General features: G+C 43.2%; 1 protein-coding gene and 1 long non-coding RNA gene across 3 annotated transcripts; both read right to left on the bottom strand.

Moving 5' to 3' along the window:
• Positions 1–4,230: 4,230 nt before the first annotated feature.
• Positions 4,231–8,113, bottom strand: LOC146658643 (C-C chemokine receptor type 1-like; the record flags this gene model as incomplete). Its single annotated transcript, XM_085424149.1, has 2 exons — positions 4,231–5,132; positions 7,960–8,113. Coding segments are annotated over 2 exons (1,056 nt in total), but the record flags the coding sequence as incomplete, so codon positions are not given.
• A 5,811-nt stretch (positions 8,114–13,924) lies between these two features.
• On the bottom strand, positions 13,925–21,096 carry LOC146658644 (uncharacterized). 2 transcript variants are annotated; one of them, XR_014913735.1, is made up of 5 exons: positions 20,955–21,096; positions 20,649–20,880; positions 20,342–20,428; positions 19,743–19,888; positions 13,925–14,241 (listed from the first exon to the last, which is right to left on the bottom strand). It is a non-coding gene; the product is annotated as an uncharacterized LOC146658644 (long non-coding RNA). The 2 variants fall into 2 exon arrangements; XR_014913736.1 differs by having other exon boundaries at positions 20,603–20,880.
• Positions 21,097–22,272: the final 1,176 nt, after the last annotated feature.

Consider the following 22,272-nt stretch of genomic DNA (forward strand, 5'->3'; position numbering starts at 1 on the left):
GAAAGATTTGTTATTAACATTATTATTTATATTAATTTCAGCACAGGCTACAACAAATAAGATGCAGTATATCAAAGACTTCTTTACTGCTGTAAACACATGCTGCCGTTGGAGGTTAACTGGATTTATTTTTGAATGCTCATTGCATCAAAGTGTTAGGTTTGGTTTCGTAATGCCGTTTCAACCCTTATCAAGTGCAGCCTGAATTTCCAACCTATTGCTGATGACATGTTTCTGTTTTAAAGGAGGTTTTCCTTTGCTATGAGCACCACAAATAATCCATTCACATCTGCTGGTTTGGCCCCCCAGGCAGTTGACAGTGGGGGTGATTTTGCCACCTATTGGTGCTCATTGGTACTCCGTCCTTGGGAACATCCTTAATCCATAAAATGCTTCTTTTTAAAAAATAGGATTAAAATCTTCTTCACACTGTCTATGATTTAAACCTGCACCATTATTGTAACAAATCTGATAACTGGTTTTGTTGGGATTAAAATTATTAGACGAGGATGGTATTCCATAATAAACCTACGATCAACTATTGGGTTTGTTTATCTGTGTTATTGTAATTTTTAATGTAAGCATTGTTTTGGATGTGATGAAAGGTTTTAACACTATTACAATGATTTTACAATATTACCATTATTATTCTGAAAATAACAGATACATGGATGGAGATAACAGCACTTGTAAAAGTTGTATTAAGGCATTGTGGCAGTGTTGTGTTGTTTTTAACTACTATTAAAAAAACAACAGTAAAAATAAGATCTCTAGATTAAAGATGAAATTAGAAATCATGAAGTAGCTTTGACATAGTTTCAGTCACAGTATTTGGTTTTAGATCTCTGTGACAATGCGTGCAGCTTTGAACACTACACTTTATAACCCAAGTAAATTTCCAAGAGCTCTGTAAAACATGACACTTTAAATAGTCTAAATTGTGGATTAATGTTGAAAGATAATTACCTGACATTGTGATATCTCAGTGAAGGCTCTTCCAACCAGGTCAAGTCAGGAATTACACTTCAAGGCTCCCTTTCCCCGTTTACTGATGTGATCCCTTTAGGTATGCAGAAATGAACTAACTATCAAAAGTTCTGCAGTCCGCTAATGATGAGAACAGAAAGAGAAAAAAAAGGTGTTGCTTCCTGTACGTCCCCAAGTCTGATCTTTATCAGGAGTCTGCTTGAAATCTAGACTGACAGAAAATGGTTCAAAGCACAACACAGCAAATGGTGACAGAAATTTCTACTTTGACTAATTGACTGCTGGTTTTTGCCAAAAGTGACAGAAAGTTTATTTTTATTGTTATTGTTACTATTTTTATTTGTTTTTCTTCTTGGACTCATTAATGTACACCACTGCTACATATTATACACTTTGTACTAACAGGAGACTTTAGCCATTATGCCTCACTAATACTGTGTTGGAACCACTTTAACTTTCAACAGGTGCTGCAAACACTCCTCAGTTATTTTGGTTCATGTTGATGTGATAGCATCATGCAGCTGCTGTAGATTTGGTGGCTGCACATTCATTTTCTTTAAAGAATAATTATATTGGGTCCTTTTTTGATAGATATAGTGAAGAGTGACACGAAAGGGGGGGCGGGGGGACTTTTGGATGACATGTATACCTATATAACCATATGCACTATATATCTGTCTGCACTGAACATATATGCGGTAACTTTCACACAGACTCTTAAGCACAAGATGTTTTTCCTCAACATGGTTTATTAAGGTGGTACAGTAGCAGAGCAGTTAATGCTGGGGAGAGTTCTCCTGAATAACTCACTTTCCAGCTCCGGTAGCGGAGCACAGTATGAATGTGCTCCGGTGGCAGCACATTCATAAAGACAAACCTCCAGTTCAGCCACATCCCAAAGCTGGTCTGGTGGATTTAGGCTGTGGTGGCTGTGGAAGCCATTTGAGCACAGTGAACTTGTCATGTAAAAATAACAGTGTGTGGTGATTTGAACTCTATGACATGGTGGGTGCTCCTGCTGGAATCAGCCATCAGAAGATGGAAACTCTACAGTGATGCACATAGTCAAAAGCAATACTCAGGATGCGCAGTTGGTGCTGAGGGTCACAAACTTTGCCACGAAAATATCCCCCACACCATTACACCACCAACAGCACCATGAACTGTTGATACAAGGAAGGATCAATCCATCCTTTCATGTTGTCTACACCAAATTCTAACATCTGGCATCATGTCCCTGCCATCCAAGTATGGCAGCTGAAAGAAATCTCCGTCCCGGGTCATCCGTGGATCGGTTTTCCTCCGAGGCGTGGGCACCTATAAGCAGAGTTTTGTCTTTACCCTATAAGATTCAAAATTATTCAAAGTAACACTCAGGTATGCCGTTCAGCAGGTTAGTTACGACGTCGGGAGTAGCTTGGGAGAACAAGGAAACACAGACTGCTTCAGGTTGCCTTCCCAAACCAACTCAAAGGTTTATTCATCATACAACAGTTTATATAGAGGAAAAAGGTTCGTGTGTCAGCAGATTCTCAGTTCAAACCGGTACAGACCAAATATGGAAGCGTCTTCCTGCCCTCTGAGCAAAGAAGTATCCTTTGTATAGTTTATCATTTCAGCTACAATTTATGATTATCCCAGCGAAATACACTCCTAGACATAGAATACAGAGTTCTTTCATTAGTGAATTCTGAAACAAACCACCTGGCCTTTAACAAACCTTTTTCTAAGAGATAAAGAAGGGAGGATGGGAGTAAGGAAGTGATCTCTGTGGTATTTTCGACCTTGAGGTACCAGCCTGTGATTCTTACACATTAATTCTTGGGTCACAGAGAAAGAGAAAAACAACTAGTAAATGGGCCTTATTGAGTAACAGTTTTCCTGTATAATATCACTATAAAACAATATCCTGTAAATGCTACCATGGTATCAAAATATCACAACAGCAGCAGAACTCAAGAATAATATGAACTGACAGCATTTTCCAGTCTTCAGTTGTCCAAACTATGTAGTGCAAACTGCTCCCTCAGTTTCTTGATCTGTTGATCGGAATGGCATCCAGTGTGGTCTTCTGCTGCTGTAGCACATCTGGGTCAATGTATATTATATATTCAGAGATGCTTTTCTACATATTGTAGTTGTAACAAGTTTTTATTTGAGTTATTTTAATTTTAGGAATTGAACTTTGTTCAATTGAGATACAAACATATGGAATGAATGTAGAATATTACCACTTAAGCTGCTCCTAAGTGTACTTCCCCGATGTCACAGGGACAATGTGACATCGGGGATGTCGGGACAATGTGATTTTTATTTTAAGTAAATTCAAGATCTGCAGTAAAATGTTTTCACTTAAGAAAATTCTGATACAAAATGAGGACAAGAGACGAGTGGATGCCAGCCTTGATTCATGAACAGTGAAAGTACAAGCACAAGTATCATAACAAAACATAAGCATGCATAAGATCAATACCTGGAAAACAGTACGGTACAAAAAACCAAAACCAAAAACCCATCTGAAATGGGAGTCAAAGTTACTGAGGCAAAAGAAAGGAATTTACTTACAATGTAAAAGTAAAAGGTAGCAAAAGTAGGTCAGTCCACTGTATATTATATGGGGCACTATATATTTGTGTGTGTGTGTGTGTGTGTGTGTGTGTGTGTGTGTGTGTGTGTGTGTGTGTGTGTGTGTGTGTGTGTGTGTGTGTGTGTATTAAAAAGTGAGACAAAAACCAACACTGGAAAGTTTGTTTCCAATCCAATTCCATTATAAATGCTGGCATAAAGCATTTTTTTCAAAAGTTATTCTAAAACCCAACTTCAGAATTCCATACATTTGAATAAACCACTTTTCCACAAGCTCATTAAAGATGTGTGACAAAAAACAAACTAACAGATTGTTGCAAATACTGTTGTAAACAAAAGGTTCAGTTTAAGCAAGTTTCATTAAGCCTGAGCAGAAGAAGAAAGGGCATTGCACAGAGTTTGGAAAAGACGTGAGATTCTCTAAAACATATGGCTATGGTAACAGAATAGTGTCGTTTATAACACATTTGAAATCTTATGGCCATAACAACATTAGCAGGATCTAAAGGTGTACAGACAAACTTTAAAGGAGAGACACTGGTGAAAAACACTGGTGCTATGTGGCAAAGTGACAAACAAACAAAACTAACAGGAAAAACACTGAAACTGAACACTAAAACATTCATGACAAAAACAATTACAACTGCCCTCCACCTTCTATAGTTTAAAAGAAGCAGAGGTGACTTCAGAGCCCCTGGACATAACTGAGCTCCTCCTGAATGAGCTGTCTGTCAGATCTCTGCTGTAACCAGGCACCAACTTTTTCAGCAGCTGCAAGGCTCGTCTCATAAACTTCTCTCCCACAAAAGCATAAATGATGGGGTTCAGACAGCAGTGAGTGTAAGCTAAGGCCTCGGTCACTGTTTTTGACAGCCTTATATTTTTGTACCAGGTTTCATCATCAGGGATTATTCCTCTTTTCTGAAGAAACTCCAGGAAAAGGGAAATGTTATATGGAGCCCATAGTAAGAAAAATGCAAGCACTATGCAGATGATCAGCTTGACGATGCGGTGCTTCTTTGCGGTCCTCATGCTCAACAGCGTGGGAATGATCGTGGAGTAGCAACCTACCATCACCAGCAAGGGAATGATGAGACCCAGCACATTTATGGTGAACAGGCTGTAACGCTCCCAGACTTTGCTCTCCTCGGGATAGTCACACTCCACCCTATGGGATTCCTGTCCTATTGCCTTTATGAAGATAAAATCCGGCAGAGACACAAACAAGCTCAGCATCCAAACGAGCACGGTCAGAATGATGGAAACCCTCTTTGTGCGATAACGTGCAACCCTGTGAGCGTGCACGATGATCATGTAGCGCTCCAGTGTCATGACAACCATGAAGAAGATGCTGCTGAAGAAGCCAATGTGGTGAGACCCGGAGATCAAACGGCACATGAAGTCTCCAAAAGCCCACTGACCGACCCTGGCGTTGTGAGAGTAGAAAGGCAGCGTGAAGACGAAGAGGAGGTCAGAGAGAGCCAGGTTGAAGAGGCAGATGTCTGTCAAGTTGCTCTGATTGCGATGCTTCACCAGGACACACACCACTAGCCCATTACCTTTGGGGGAAAAGACATAATATATGTACCTGTCAGTAGAGCAGGGCGATATGACCAAAAATATTTATCACGATATACATGTTGGATTTGTATTGTTGATTATCATTTATGCTTAGAAATATCTACTTATGTAGGCTTAGAGTTTTATAATTAGTTGTAGATTGATAGAGGTTTGATCCTTAGTAGTCTGCAGAGACGTAGTGTGCATTCCAGAGTGCTCTGGCATTAAGACCCACACTCTGGGAGGATGGGAGAGGTCGTACCTTTTCTTATTGTTTTATGGTAGGATAAATGTATCTATATCTGTTTTAGGCTAAGTGCCCTTTGTTTAGATAAACTGCTGGACTTCCAGACCACACACACACACACACACACACACACACACACACACACACACACACACACACACACACACACACACACACACACACACACACACACACACACACACACACACAGGCAAGGTACTCTTTGTTTGTATGTAGACGTCATATGTTAATGAACCTATGTATATTCATGTAACCTCAATAAAAGCAGTGTTACGGGGGAGCGGACGAGAGCAACTGGGGTCAAGCAAAGGAACGGCGCTTGTCCGGTTCTCTCCCGTGCACGAGAAACATGAAGAACTTTGCCTACTCGTGTCTTGCTTTGCTGTGTAATTACATTGTCTTCAACGTTCCAGTGAATAGGTTCAAGCTACAAACCTATCAATACATTTGAAAATTTGCAATACCGATATAACTGACGATATAATTGAGACTAGACAAAATACTTTACAACTCCACAACTTCATTAGTGCAAAACCCCCATCAATTTATTTTCACTTAAACAAGCAGCTGTTTTTTATGTGCATTAAAGTTATATAAAAATTTAACAGTGCAAATGCAAATTCCTTGCTGACAGTTTAATCAAAAGGCATTTCCAGTGGAAATTGACCGACATATCCTCAGCATAACCATGTAAAATATCCACAAAACTTAAAAAGAGGTTATACACACACAATACTGTAATATTATGTTGAAACACAGTACGTATCACTCCGCAAGGCGCCTGCCTACGGTAGCCGTGATGCTCCGACAATCCATCAAGCGGTGCGGGTTCGTAGCTTAGCAAAGTTGTACTAAAACATTTGACAGATTTTCGAGCGCCGTGTACATAAAATCGTTTAGAGGTCAGTAAACACAACCAGAATTCATACATAAGGCACACGGGATTATAAGGGGCACTGTCGATTTTTATAAAAATCCAAGGATTGATTTTAAGCGCGCCGTATTTTCCGAAAAACATGGTAATAACGACGGTCCGCTAGCATGCTCTAGCAGAAATAGTGCTTTGTTGTGTATCTGACAGACGAAAGCTAAACCAGTTCCACACCACTGAAGTTGCAGCATTTTTACAAACCAATTGGTTCAACTGTTTCATTCAACGATCCGCTTTTGCTGTGAAGGTTCTCAGTCATCCAGGTCATCGTAGTCTAAGGAGCAAACAAACTTAACAACGTGGTATATGCTGTACAGTGCAGCAAGGAATGCCCAGACCTCTACATCGGAGAGACCAAACAGCCACTTCACAAGGGCATGGCACAACATAGAAGAGCCACCTCCACGGGACAAGACTCAGCTGTCCATCTGCATCTAAAGGACAAAGGTCACTCTTTCGAGGATGCCAATGTTCACATTTTGGACAGAGAGGACAGATGGTTTGAAAGAGGAGTGAAAGAAGTCATTTACGTCAGCGGTCCCCAACCTTTTTTGCGCCACGGACCGGTTTATGCCTGACAATATTTTCATGGACCGGCCTTTAAGGTGTCGCGGATAAATACAACAAAATAAAACTAGTACCGGTACCGAAAAAAAGAACATTTATTCATAACACACATGAAAAGACCCAGGAAAACCAAGTTAACGATAAAAACGATGACAAAATAACGCTGAAAACCAATAAAAACCCTGAAAATTATACATTTCACACCTGAGCCTCAACTCTCGCGGCCCAGTACCAAACGACTCACGGACCGGTACCGGTCCGAGGGTTGGGGACCTCTGATTTACGTCCACTGTGAGCGACCATCTTTGAACAGAGGCGGTGGTTTACGACACCAACTGTCTGCCATCTATAATCCAGTTTTGAGATCCCTTCCCAGACGCCTTAATGCCCACTCACATCCTGGGCCATCTGACCTCAGGAAATCACATGATAGGGTGGGGCCAGGTTTCACAATGAACACACCCGAAACTCTGGCTGATTGTGACCCACACCCGCTTTCACACCTTGGCTCATGTGAATAGGTAGAGGATCATCAGGGGGTCCTTTGTCCCTCTTTGGGGGGAAACTCCCAGTGGTTTTAAATCTGGCACTCTCCACCATTTGACCCTTAGAAATAAAGAAGCTTATCGGATGAGAGGTGAAACGTTTTCAAGCAACTCAAAGAAGTCCAGACGCTTTTCTTTCCAAGCTCCTTAGATCAGCTTTTGCCCTTCTCATTCTCCATCGCTGCCATGCTTTTTCCGCCATGTGCATATAAAAACAAAGGCACTGCACATGCGCGTTTTACCCAAATTCTATTGTGATATTTCATTTTCTTATCATTGCCCAACATTATACCGGTATTACCGTGAACGGTATGATATGGCCCAGCCCTACCTGCCACGCTGTTACATGTTGAACAACATTCTCTCTTTCCCGTTCCATCTGCGTGTCTCACATACACACACCTACATACATAGGTAAAAGTCAGCAAGTTAGAAATTCCCAGAAAAGGAGGTCTGTGCAATGTGTAGAAACAATCCATAATCTCCACAGCATACACACAAGAGGACACACCTACCTATGAATCCCAGGATGAAAACCAAACTGTAGAGAGTGGTGAGAAACACTTTGTTAAAGTCCTTTACATCACTTAGGTTGGTAGGAGAAAAGCCTGTGTCGTTCTCATGGTAATCTGGGTAATCATAGATTGTGGTGTTTTCTTCTGCAGCAAGAGAGAGAAAGATTTACTATATTGCTCATTGCATCAAAGTGTTAGGTTTGGTTTCGTAATGCCGTTTCAACCCTTATCAAGTGCAGCCTGAATTTCCAACCTATTGCTGATGACATGTTTCTGTTTTAAAGGAGGTTTTCCTTTGCTATGAGCACCACAAATAATCCATTCACGTCTGCTGGTTTGGCCCCCCAGGGAGTTGACAGTGGGGGTGATTTTGCCACCTATTGGTGCTCATTGGTACTCCCTCTTGGGAACATCGTTAATCCATAAAATGCTTCTTTTTAAAAAATAGGATTAAAATCTTCTTCACAAAGTCTATGATTTAAACCTGCACCATTATTGTAACAAATCTGATAACTGGTTTTGTTGGGATTAAAATTATTAGACGAGGATGGTATTCCATAATAAACCTACGATCAACTATTGGGTTTGTTTATCTGTGTTATTGTAATTTTTTGTGTAAGCATTGTTTTGGATGTGATGAAAGGTTTTAACACTATTACAATGATTTTACAATATTACCATTATTATTCTGAAAATAACAGATACATGGATGGAGATAACAGCACTTGTAAAAGTTGTATTAAGGCATTGTGGCAGTGTTGTGTTGTTTTTAACTACTATTAAAAAAACAACAGTAAAAATAAGATCTCTAGATTAAAGATGAAATTAGAAATCATGAAGTAGCTTTGACATAGTTTCAGTCACAGTATTTGGTTTTAGATCTCTGTGACAATGCGTGCAGCTTTGAACACTACACTTTATAACCCAAGTAAATTTCCAAGAGCTCTGTAAAACATGACACTTTAAATAGTCTAAATTGTGGATTAATGTTGAAAGATAATTACCTGACATTGTGATATCTCAGTGAAGGCTCTTCCAACCAGGTCAAGTCAGGAATTACACTTCAAGGCTCCCTTTCCCCGTTTACTGATGTGATCCCTTTAGGTATGCAGAAATGAACTAACTATCAAAAGTTCTGCAGTCCGCTAATGATGAGAACAGAAAGAGAAAAAAAAGGTGTTTCTTCCTGTACGTCCCCAAGTCTGATCTTTATCAGGAGTCTGCTTGAAATCTAGACTGACAGAAAATGGTTCAAAGCACAACACAGCAAATGGTGACAGAAATTTCTACTTTGACTAAATGACTGCTGGTTTTTGCCAAAAGTGACAGAAAGTTTATTTTTATTGTTATTGTTACTATTTTTATTTGTTTTTCTTCTTGGACTCATTAATGTACACCACTGCTACATATTATATACTTTGTACTAACAGGAGACTTTAGCCATTATGCCTCACTAATACTGTGTTGGAACCACTTTAACTTTCAACAGGTGCTGCAAACACTCCTCAGTTATTTTGGTTCATGTTGATGTGATAGCATCATGCAGCTGCTGTAGATTTGGTGGCTGCACATTCATTTTCTTTAAAGAATAATTATATTGGGTCCTGTTTTGATAGATATAGTGAAGAGTAACACGAAAGGGGGGGCGGGGGGACTTTTGGATGACATGTATACCTATATAACCATATGCACTATATATCTGTCTGCACTGAACATATATGCAGTAACTTTCACACAGACTCTGTGTGTTTTGCCTCACCATGGTTTATTAAGCACCAGCTGAGCATCCTGAGTTTTGCTGTTGACTATATGCAACTCTTCATCACTCTAATGTTTTAATCTTCTAATGGTTGATTCCAGCAGGAACACCCACCATGCGTGAGTTCAAATAACCTCACACTATTATATTTACATGACAAGCTCAATGTGCTCAAAAGGCTTCCACAGCCACCACAGCCTAAATCCACCAGACCAGCTTTGGGATGTGGCTGAACTGGAAGTTTGTCTTTATGAATGTGCTGCCACCAAATCTACAGCAACTGCACGATGCTATCACGTCAGCATGGAACCAGAATTTCAATTCAATTCAGTTCAATTTTATTTATATAGCACCAAATCACAACAACAGTCACCTTAAGGCGCTTTATATTGTACAGTAGATCATACAATAGTAAATACATAATAGATACAGAGAAAAACCCAACAATCATATGTAACAGAGATTAATAACAGGTATGATTAATTGCAGAGAGGTCTATTAACGCATAGTGAGTGAGAAAGGTGACTGGAAAGGAAAAACTCAATGTATGATGGGAATCCCCCAACAGCCTATCCCTATTGCAGCATAACTAAGGGAGGATTCAGGGTCACCTGGTCCAGCCCTAACTATATGCTTTAGCAAAAAGGAAAGTTTTAAGCCTAATCTTAAAAGTAGAGATAGTGTCTGTCTCCCGAATCCAAACTGGAAGCTGGTTCCACAGAAAAGGGGCCTGAAAACTGAAGGCTCTCCCTCCCATTCTACTTTTAAATACTCTAGGAACAACAAGTAGGCCTGCAGAGCGAGAGCGAAGTGCTCTAATATGGTACCTAATATGGTATCTAATATGGTACTACAATGTCATTAAGATAAGATGGGGCCTGATTATTTAAGACCTTGTATGTGAGGAGCAGGATTTTGAATTCAATTCTGGATTTAACAGGAAGCCAATGGAGGGAAGCCAAAACAGGAGAAATATGCTCTCTCTTTCTAGCCCCTGTCAGTACTCTTGCTGCAGCATTTTGGATTAATTGAAGGCTTTTCAGTGAGTTTTTTGGACATCCTGATAATAATGAATTACAGTAGTCCAGCCTAAAAGTAATAAATGCATGAACTAGTTTTTCAGCATCACTCTGAGACAGGATATTTCTAACTTTAAAGATGTTGCGCAAATGGAAGAAAGCAGTCTTACATATTTGTTTTATATGTGCGTTGAAGGACATGTCCTGGTCAAAAATGACTCCAAGGTTCTTCACAGTGTTACTGGAGGCCAAAGTAATGCCATCCAATCTGGTTAGATACCATATGTCTAAGATTTTCAGGGCCGAGTACAATAACCTCAGTTTTATCTGAATTAAGAAGCAGAAAGTTAGCGGCCATCCAGGTCTTTATGTCTTTAAGACATTCCTGCAGTTTAACTAATTGGTGTGTGTTGTCTGGCTTCATAGATAGATAGAGCTGAGTGTCATCAGCATAGCAGTGAAAATGTACACTATGTCTTCTGATGATACTGCCTAAGGGAAGCATGTATAATGTAAACAGAATTGGTCCTAGCACTGAACCCTGTGGAACTCCATAATTAACCTCAGTGTGTGAAGAGGACTCTCCATTTACATGAACAAATTGGAGTCTATTAGATAGATATGATACAAACCACTGCAGTGCAGTACCTGTAATACCTACAGCATGTTCTAATCGCTCTAATACAACATTATGGTCAACAGTATCGAATGCTGCACTGAGGTCTAGCAGGACAAGCACAGAGATGAGTCCACTGTCAGAGGCCATAAGAAGATCATTTGTAACTTTCACTAAAGCTGTTTCTGTGCTGTGATGAGCTCTGAAACCTGACTGAAACTCTTCAAATAAGCCATTACCCATACTCTTATCTGACAGCGTTGCATCCAATGTGGTCTTCTGTTGCTGTAGCACATCTACTGCAAGATTTGAAGAGTTGTGCATTCAGAGATGCTCTTCTGCATACTTTGGTCATACCGAGTTGTTATTTGAGGTACTGGTGCATTCGTGCCAGCTGTCTGGGTCTTCTCCATCAACAAGACATTTTCAACCAGAGAACTGCAACTCACTGGATATCGTTTCTATTTTGGACTATTCTCTGTAAACACTAAAGATGGTTGAATAGATAGTGCAGTAGTTCCTGAAACATTCAGAACAGCCCCTCTGCACAAACAACCACGTTATGGTAAACAGAAATTAAACTGAATTTCTTCCCCATTATGATGCTCACTTTGAACTTCAGCAGGTTGACATGACCATGTGTGCAGGTCTAAATGCTCTCAACAGCTACAGGCCAGTGGCTCTGACTCCCCACCTGATGAAGACCCTGGAGCGGCTGGTGCTGGCTCAGCTTCGGACCCTGGTGAGATCATCACTGGACCCACTTCAGTTTGCCTACCAACCTGGCATTGGAGTGGATGATGCCGTCAATCACCTCCTACATCGTTCCCTCTCTCACTTGTGGACCAGTGGGAGCATTGTGAGAATCATACTCTTTGATTTCTCCAATGCCTTCAACACCATTCTTCCCACGGTCCTGAAGGACAAGCTGGAGAACTTAGGAGTGGACCATGACCTCACATCATGGATACTGGACTACCTCACCGACCGACCACAGTACGCAAGAATTCAGGGCTGTGTGTCGGACAGGGTTGTCTGCAGTACGGGGCCCCCACAGGGAACGGTTCAGGCTCCGTTGCTTTTCACCATCTACACTGCAGACTTCTCCCACAACTCCACCCAGTGCTTCCTTCAGAAGTTCTCTGATGACTCTGCAATTGTCGCCCTCAACATTGATGGGGATGACAGGCAGTACAGAGAACTGACCCAAGTCTTTGTGGACTAGTGCCAGCAGAACTACCTCCAGATCAACACCAGTAAAACCAAGGAGCTGGTGGTAGACTTCCGCAGGCACAAACATCCTCCACTGCAACCACTTAACATTCAAGGTATGGATATTGAGGCTGTGGATAGCTACAGGTACCTTGGTGTTTATCTGAACAATAAACTGGACTGGACTCGTAATTCAGATGCCCTCAACACAAAATGGCAGAACAGGCTGTACCTGCTGTGGAGATTCAGGTCTTTCAGAGTGAAGGGTCAACTCCTGAAGACCTTCTATGGCTACGTCTACACTAGCCCGGATAAAATTAAATAACGGCATTTTCTATTGTTTTTGAGCGTTTCCAAACAGTTGTTCATCCACACTGAAACAATCGAAACTACTGTGTTCCTGTATTGCACATGGGTGAAACATAAGACTGCCCTGTCTGCCCCGTATTTACTTTCTGGCTATTTGAAACCTCGCAGCAAAATGTTGTAGAAAAGCACCGTGTTTTTTTAAATGGACTGACAATGAGGTGGAGTTGTTGCTGCAAGTAACATAAAAGTACAAAGTTGCAAAAGGGTTGAGAATTAAAGAATTTGAAGAAAAGCTATACAACTGCTGTATAATGCCCTCCGCTATCTTAGTATAACTGGTCACATGACTGCATCATATGAATAAAATGCGTCATCGTTTTGAAAAGTCTCCGTTTACGCAGTCTACACTATGCAGCGAAATGTATCCACTTTCAAATGTATCCGCTTTGGAGAGCATTTTCAAAAAGCTCTGTTTTCCTTGTGTGGCGAGACGAGGTTGGGATATAAAGTAAATACTCTTCAGTTTTAAAGAACGACAACGCCACCCTGGGAATTTCACCCAGAGAATACTGGAAATGACACTAAATCACCAAAAAGGCACTTAGGTTCGCTATACTCAATCCAGAGACGAGGTTCAATAATAAACAAATTGACAATTTATTGGTAATTATTTAAAACACCGAATAAAAACATAATCATAAATATTCAAATACAAATATGCTTAAAAAGGTATTCAGAGCTGAGGCTTACCAGTGGAGGGGCAGGGATGCCACACACAAGAAAGAAAACACACCAAAACACAAGTGCAGCACACTATCACACACTCACACTAATAAACTAGACAAGGCAGGTGTGTACACTCAAGGGATCCCACCACCAAGGCACCCTAGTCTCCTCCACGTCGGCACTCCGCATCTGAATAAAAGAAACAAAGAAAATGTTAATATATTACAACAAACTAATGTGTAGCACCGGGGGATAACCCAACTGCAGGACCACACTGGTGATCCACAGCTAGAAAAAGGGCCTCCCACCAGTGGTGTAACAGAGAATCCAAACTACAAATCAAAAAGCAATAAAACAACATACAATCTGAATAAAACTCTAAAATCTGGAGCAAACGGAATCGCCGTACTGCTCCAACTTGCCGTCCACACGACGATAAGTTAACAGTCAATCAATATGCACGCCAGCTGACTCCGATAACCGGCATGCATATGGCCGTTGTCCACGCCGACGTCCACTGTAAAAGCTGACAGCAGCAGGGAAAGAATTCTCACAACGGGAACAGACGGTAAAAGCACAGCAAGGCAAAACAGCAGCACTTCAGTTCGCGTAGCTTGGCGCAAAACTAAGGTCCACACTTCCTGCGAAACATAGTAAATAATTACTATAAAAGAACAATAGAAGGCAGAGAGCGTAACAAAAGTTGATTACGTACCAAGTAAGCCGGGTCACAGAACGTAAGCAGAATAGCTCAGAGGAGGCTTCTATAGCTACGACCAGCCGCGATGGAGGCTTCAGAAGAATAACCCGCAAATGATCTCCACCACACCGAGGGGAAGTCAGGTGACCAAAAAGGAGATCACAGGCAAGCGACGCAGAGACACTCAAATGGCCACTATTTATACCAGCGCCCCCTAATGGGCCAGGCTGAAAGTGGGTTGGACCGAAGGATAACATTCATCCTGCCACATTCTACCCCTCCTTCTTGCATCGTCGCCCCGACGATGAAAAGACACCCAGATTAGTCCCAAGGCCTAAAAAAAATGCAGAGAAAGCATGTACCCTAAGCTCAGAAATAGAATCAGCAGCCCCTTGTGCCACCTCCCCTGTTGGTCTTGGGAGATGATGGATGTTTGAATGCTGGCCAGCTGTGGACCGGGTTGTTTTTCGCACCACCACATTTCTTGTATCAGAACTCGTAGAGGGAGCAGGAAGAGAGCTAGATGGAACTGGTGCTACACTCGGAGTAACTGTACAAGTGGCTGGGACATCGGAAGTTCGGTCTTCTGGCCGGAGCAACAACTCAGGGCTACTTGGAATCACTGCCACTGGGCTGTAAGATGGTGAAACATTTACTTGAGGAGCTCCTACGCTCAGGAATAACAGGTCACTGTCACTTGATGAGTCATGTCCTGGTTCTGGGGAGGATATTTCTGGGCCACGTGGGCTACTGCTTGGAGCAGGCCCTTCTGATGGTATGGCTGCCGTTATCACAGCCTTCAACAAGGTACGATGAACATGCTTCACGCTGCTGGGATCATCTGCAGGTGCGATGGTATATACTACCCCACCTCCTTTAGGTGCCTTCAGGATTCTATATACCGCTGGTTTCCATCGATCTTGGATTTTACATCTCCCTCTTCCACTCAAATCGCACAGGAACACCAACTGGCCGTCGTTCAATGGTGCCTCTTTCTGCCGGGATTGATGCTCCTGAATCCACTCGTGCACATCTCCACTGATGGGGTCCGGTACTCTGCCCAACAGAAAGTCCACTGGCAACCTGGGTTCTTGCCCAAACATCAATAAAAATGGAGTTTCCCCAGTAGCCTGATGGGGAGTGGTATTATAACAGTAGAGTAACTGGGGCAAACATACATTCCAGTCTCTTTTTCTGGACACTGGCAGGGTCCGCAACAAATTGTGCAAAGTCCTATTAAAACGTTCACACTGACCATTTCCAGCCGGATGATAAGGAGTAGTGTGGGACTTCTCGATACCATAAAACCTGCAGAGCTGCTGGATCAGGGAGCTTTCAAAGTTACGACCCTGATCGGAATGGATACGCGCTGGTACACCAAACTTCGAAAACCACTCAGTCACGAGAACCTGGGCCACTGTAGCAGCACATTGGTCACGAGTGGGGACAGCCAATGTATACTTGCTGAAAACATCAGTCATCACCAAAACGTTCTCCAGCCCATTCCGGGAAGGTTCGAGCAAGGTGTAATCAATGGCCAAGATTTCATTTGGTCGAGAAGCCAACAAATGTCCCATGAAACTTTGAGCTGCTGGTTGGGTGTCTTTTGCAACTTGGCAACGTTCGCATCTCTGACACCAATGAGCTACCTCAGCAGACATACCTGGTCAGTAGCACCGTGAGCGGAGAAGCGCTAGGGTCCTTTCCACACCTTGATGGCCGTGCTCCTGATGAACATGAGTCAACACCTGCTCAATTAGTGCACTAGGCAGCAAAAGCTGAAGTACCACCTCGGCACCGTCAGGGCGATGAACCTGACGATACAGAACTCCTTCCCTTTCAATCAGACGATCCCATTGTCGTAGCAGCACCAGAGCAAGTGGAGCAAGCTGCTGCCGCTCCTCAAAGCTGGGTCGCTGCTTCTGTCTCCAGAACACCAAGATCTCCTTTATCACTGGGTCGACCTGTTGGAGGGCATGAAGATCAGGAGTAGTGAGATGGGGCAAAACCGTAATGGCAGCTTGTGATACCTCAGCTGGTCCCAGCCGCAAGGCTTGTTGAAGAGGTCCAGGCAAGGCTGTACCAGGAACCATGGCTTTAATCTCCTGAGGATCAGGTGGATGCTGGCGAGATAAAGCGTCTGCGTTCTTATTACTCCTTCCTGACCTGTACTTTAAGTCGAAGTCGAACGAAGCGAGCTGAGCTGCCCAGCGCTGTTCAGTAGCCCCAAGTTTAGCAGAAGACAAGTGACTAAGAGGATTGTTGTCGGTGTAAACAATACACTTATGGCCCAACAAGTACTCTCTAAATTTCTCAGTCATGGCCCACTTAAGTGCCAAAAACTCCAGCTTCATTGAGCTATAATTTAGCATATTGCGCTCAGTGGGCCTCAAACCCCGACTGGCATAGGCTATTGGCCTCACCTTACCTCCCTGCTCCTGGGAAAGCACTGCCCCTAGGCCGGCATGGCTGGCATCCACTTCTAAAATAAAAGGCAAAGAGAAATCTGCATAAGCGAGCACTGGTGCTGTTGTCAGTTTAGTTTTTAATGCCTCAAAACTTTGAGCACACTCTACAGTCCAGTTCTCCACGACACCATGCTCTGACCTCTTCTTTGATTTTCTGCCTCCCCACTCTGCCACCAGTCTATGCAGAGGTGCCGCCAACTTGGCAAAACCCTCCACAAAACGGCGATAATAGCTGGCAAACCCAAGGAAGGAGCGTAGTTCCGAAACAGTCTTAGGAGGCTGCCAGTTAGCCACCACTTCCACCTTGCTAGGGTCCGTAGAGACACCTTGATCGGAGATGACATGGCCTAGGTAGCGAACCTCCCGCTGGAAAAAGGCACATTTGGCAAGCTTGGCTTTTAAACCTTCCTGCTGAAGCCGACCTAGCACCACATCCAGCCGCTCAAGATGTTGCGATACTGTTGATGAAAAGATTACAATGTCATCAAGATAGAGAAGCAGAGACTGGCACTGTTGATCACCGAAAAGGCGTTGCATTAGTCTCTGGAAGGTGCTAGGGGCATTACAGAGCCCAAATGGCATTCGGTTCCATTCAAATAGGCCGAAAGGAGTACAGAAGGCAGTCTTGGGCCTATCCTCTTCCGTAACTGGGACCTGATTATAGCCACTTGCTAAATCCATGGTGGAAAACCAACGGGCACCAGTCAGCGCATCTAAGGATTCTTCAATGCGCGGCAGGGGGAATGCATCTTTCCTTGTCTTGTTGTTCAGTTGCCGATAATCAACACACATGCGCGGGCTGCCATCCTTCTTAACGAGCACAATGGGAGAAGCATAGGGGCTGCTACTCTCTAATCACCTCGGCCCCTAACAACTGGTTAATATGCTCTTTCACAACCTCGTACTCTGAAGGGGGGGGATGCGCCTATAACGCTGCCGCACGGGGATATCGTCTAAGACTGGAATGTCATGGGAGATCAAGTTAGTGTAACCCAAATCAGTGTCATGAGCAGAAAAGACCGAGCTGTATTTCTTAAGGAGAGACCTCACCTGTCCCTGTTCCTCTGCTGACAGTTTAGACAAATCAATCCCTTCCATCTGATCCTGCACAGTAGGAGTGGCGGTGTGAGATGCCATTGTGGCTACGTTAGGGAGTACTTCTGTCACACCAGCGGGCAAACTGACCACATGAACATCTTCCAGGGTCCCTATAACGGTCCTAGGGTAAAGCAAGACGCTGTAGTCCCTACATTAACAACTGGTATGTATGCAGTACCTCTAACCACTCGAACCAATGCAGGGGACGCTAAAAGTCCAGCAGGCAAGTTAACATCAGTAGGTTCAAATAACACAGTGGCACCTGAATATTGCTCAGAACAGGTGGCGGCCACTACTTTCATTACACCACCCGGAATGCAACATGCTCGCTTACCCCTCACTCTCACATGGCCAGACAAATCCAGTGGGGCTCTTATACTAACGTCATGGCACTTTTGCAGCGCCTGCACAAGGGGTTTAGGGGCCTCTGTAACAAAGCCCAAACTAAACAATGCTTCACCGTGTTGCCCAAAAAGCTCGTGGTAACACTTCCGAATGACATTCATCCCCAATACACCCGGAACCGTGGAAGGTCCTGCACCTGGAGGATCTTTAACGACCAACACGCCACACTGTGGAAGAAACTTGTCACAGAGCTCTACACTTAGCTCGATATAGCCAAGGTAAGGAATGGACAACCCATTAGCCGCTTTAAGCTGCAACCAATGACAAGCTTGGAGACGCTCTTGACCCCAGGACTCAAAATGCTGGCGGAAAAAACTTTCAGTAATGGTAGAGACCATGGACCCCGTATCAACCAAACAAGGTACTTTTATACCGCCCATGTCCACATCTATATGAGGACAGGATGAAATTAATTTCGAGACTGCCTCTGGACCATTAGAAACAACCCTTGAGCCAATAGACACCCCACCCGAACTGTGGCTCGGCAATACGGAGGGTGCTAGTTTTCCGAAGCCGTATTTAAAGGAGTGCCTGCGATTATGCAGAGGGGCCTGCGAAGGAGGCCGGGAACGAGGAACGCGTTCCCCATCACACTCCCGAGCAAAATGTCCAGGTTGCTGACAACGACGGCATATAATGGAGTCGCCCCGTCCTGAGCGAGGCATTCGATGGGGGCCCTGCAATCGAGCAATGCTCTGAGTGAGCTGATTAAGTTGCTCCTGCTGGCGCTTTAACAATTCCTTCATCTCGCTCATCTCAGACAAATGGGTAGACTGAGCTATTCCTGAAGGACCGCTATGGACCCCATACTGAATGCCATAAACAGAAGGGACAGAACTGCTTCTATGCCTAACGCCACTAGGCAACCCTTCACGTTCCCACCTAATAGCTTCCCCTCTAATCTCCAGCAATGTCAGTGTGGGCTGCCTCCTTACTAGCTGCTTTAACTCCCGCCGCAAGGTACTATCTAAGACCTGTTCAACAAATTGATCTCTTAATAAAACGTCAGCATTGGGCATGCCATTGGGGGCACTCGATTTAACTTTCTCCATAAGACCCAAGAGAGCGAGGGAAAACTCTTGCAGTGTCTCACTTTCCTGCTGTTTTCTAGAGAAGAAAGCTTCCTGCAATGCTACATAGGATTCTGAACAGCCATAAAGTTCTTGCAATATAGTAATTATCTTAGCAGGATCAGTCCTCTCTGCACTAGAGCGATATTTAATCTCCTCACGTGCTTCTCCTTCTAGGTGGTCAAACAGGAAAAATGCTTTATCAGCCAAAGACAAATGACGTGCTCTAGCACAACCTTCTAATTCCTCCAACCATTCATTCAACCCTATACCTGATTTTCCTCTAAACATAGGGCATTTTCTGTCACGGGGCACAAAAACTAGTCTCTCTGCTACAGAGACACCAGCCGTTGGGGGGTTCACAGATGATGCAGTTGAAGTAGAAGGTGTAGCACTAGTACCTGACCCAACAGCCCTCTCCTGACGCAGCCTCTCATTGTCTGCTTTCAGCTGCGCGATCAAGTCCCTGAGTTCCTGTAACTCTTCCTCCATCTCTGTAACACAGCTGTGAAATCCCACACCAAAGTGCTGCTGCTTTGCCTTTATTCTGTACAAAATAATATAAAAAAACAATTTACGTTACACCAAACAAAAAAAGAAGAACACACGTCTCTGTTTTAAAGAGTATATCCTGTCGACAACAACGCCAAGTTTGTGGCGAGACGAGGTTGGGATATAAAGTAAATACTCTTCAGTTTTAAAGAACGACAACGCCACCCTGGGAATTTCACCCAGAGAATACTGGAAATGACACTAAATCACCAAAAAGGCACTTAGGTTCGCTATACTCAATCCAGAGACGAGGTTCAATAATAAACAAATTGACAATTTATTGGTAATTATTTAAAACACCGAATAAAAACATAATCATAAATATTCAAATACAAATATGCTTAAAAAGGTATTCAGAGCTGAGGCTTACCAGTGGAGGGGCAGGGATGCCACACACAAGAAAGAAAACACACCAAAACACAAGTGCAGCACACTATCACACACTCACACTAATAAACTAGACAAGGCAGGTGTGTACACTCAAGGGATCCCACCACCAAGGCACCCTAGTCTCCTCCACGTCGGCACTCCGCATCTGAATAAAAGAAACAAAGAAAATGTTAATATATTACAACAAACTAATGTGTAGCACCGGGGGATAACCCAACTGCAGGACCACACTGGTGATCCACAGCTAGAAAAAGGGCCTCCCACCAGTGGTGTAACAGAGAATCCAAACTACAAATCAAAAAGCAATAAAACAACATACAATCTGAATAAAACTCTAAAATCTGGAGCAAACGGAATCGCCGTACTGCTCCAACTTGCCGTCCACACGACGATAAGTTAACAGTCAATCAATATGCACGCCAGCTGACTCCGATAACCGGCATGCATATGGCCGTTGTCCACGCCGACGTCCACTGTAAAAGCTGACAGCAGCAGGGAAAGAATTCTCACAACGGGAACAGACGGTAAAAGCACAGCAAGGCAAAACAGCAGCACTTCAGTTCGCGTAGCTTGGCGCAAAACTAAGGTCCACACTTCCTGCGAAACATAGTAAATAATTACTATAAAAGAACAATAGAAGGCAGAGAGCGTAACAAAAGTTGATTACGTACCAAGTAAGCCGGGTCACAGAACGTAAGCAGAATAGCTCAGAGGAGGCTTCTATAGCTACGACCAGCCGCGATGGAGGCTTCAGAAGAATAACCCGCAAATGATCTCCACCACACCGAGGGGAAGTCAGGTGACCAAAAAGGAGATCACAGGCAAGCGACGCAGAGACACTCAAATGGCCACTATTTATACCAGCGCCCCCTAATGGGCCAGGCTGAAAGTGGGTTGGACCGAAGGATAACATTCATCCTGCCACATTCGACAAAAATCGCTGTCTCAGTGTGGACAGAAGGCCAAAACGGAGAGAAAAAGATGTGTTTTCAAACAAAAATGTATTATTGTGGACATGGCCTATGACTCTGTGGTGGGTGGCCTCTTTTACGGTGTGATCTACTGGGGCGGCAGCATCTCTGCTGGGGACAGGAAGAGACTGAACAGGCTGATCAGGAGGGCCAGCTGTGTTCTAGGATGCTCTCTGGACCCTGTGAAGGTGCTGAATGACAGGAGAATGGTAGCTAAGCTGTGGACAACATCCCCCATCCCATGCAGGAGACCCTGACAGTTGACCCAGTCATTGACCCAGTATTTTCTGTTCATCTGTTTATCCTCTGTATGTTCCACTTCCTGTTTTGTGTTAGCGTTACTCTGTGTGCATTATGTTCCAGTTCTTATTCCATGAATCTTTAGTTCAATTATGTTCAGCTGCTCACTCACCTGTCACCTATCAGTCATTATTCAGCCAGTGTATTTAAGTCCTCAGTTCTCTCCTGGTCTTGGTCGCGTCATTGATGTTCATGTGATGTTCATGTGATGTTGTCACTGCTATCTATGCCACATGTTTGCCTTTCAGTTCAGATCAGTCAGCCATTCATTCAGTCCAGTTATTCAGTCAGTCAGCCATCTCCTGTTTTCGTCATTCGTCCCTCACAATAAACACCCTGAATCCTCACCGTGAGTTCTGCGTTTGAGTCCTCTTCTCCACATCCACTCAGCAACTCCTGACAGACAGCACTGAACACCTCCTTCAGTGGCAGGCAGTGCTGGTCAAGTTACTTGAAAAAAGTAATCAGTAACTAATTACTGATTACTTCCCCAAAAAAGTAATCCCGTTACTTTACTGATTACTCATTTTCAAAAGTAATTAATTACTTAGTTTCTTAGTTACTTTTTAAAAACACGATTTACAACCTGAATAGGTAATAAAGCGATAGATCTTTCAGCCCAATTCTACTTTTTCTGCATAATCCATCATACAAAATGTAATCAAATGGAAAAGTCTCTTTTTTATTAACTTGTTTTATTAGTTTTAACCTTTTAACT

The sequence above is a fragment of the Rhamphochromis longiceps genome, linkage group LG11 (genome assembly GCF_057381845.1).
Source record: "Rhamphochromis longiceps isolate RC_006_pf linkage group LG11, R_longiceps_female_GT1.1, whole genome shotgun sequence".
Taxonomy (NCBI): Eukaryota; Metazoa; Chordata; class Actinopteri; order Cichliformes; family Cichlidae; genus Rhamphochromis; species Rhamphochromis longiceps.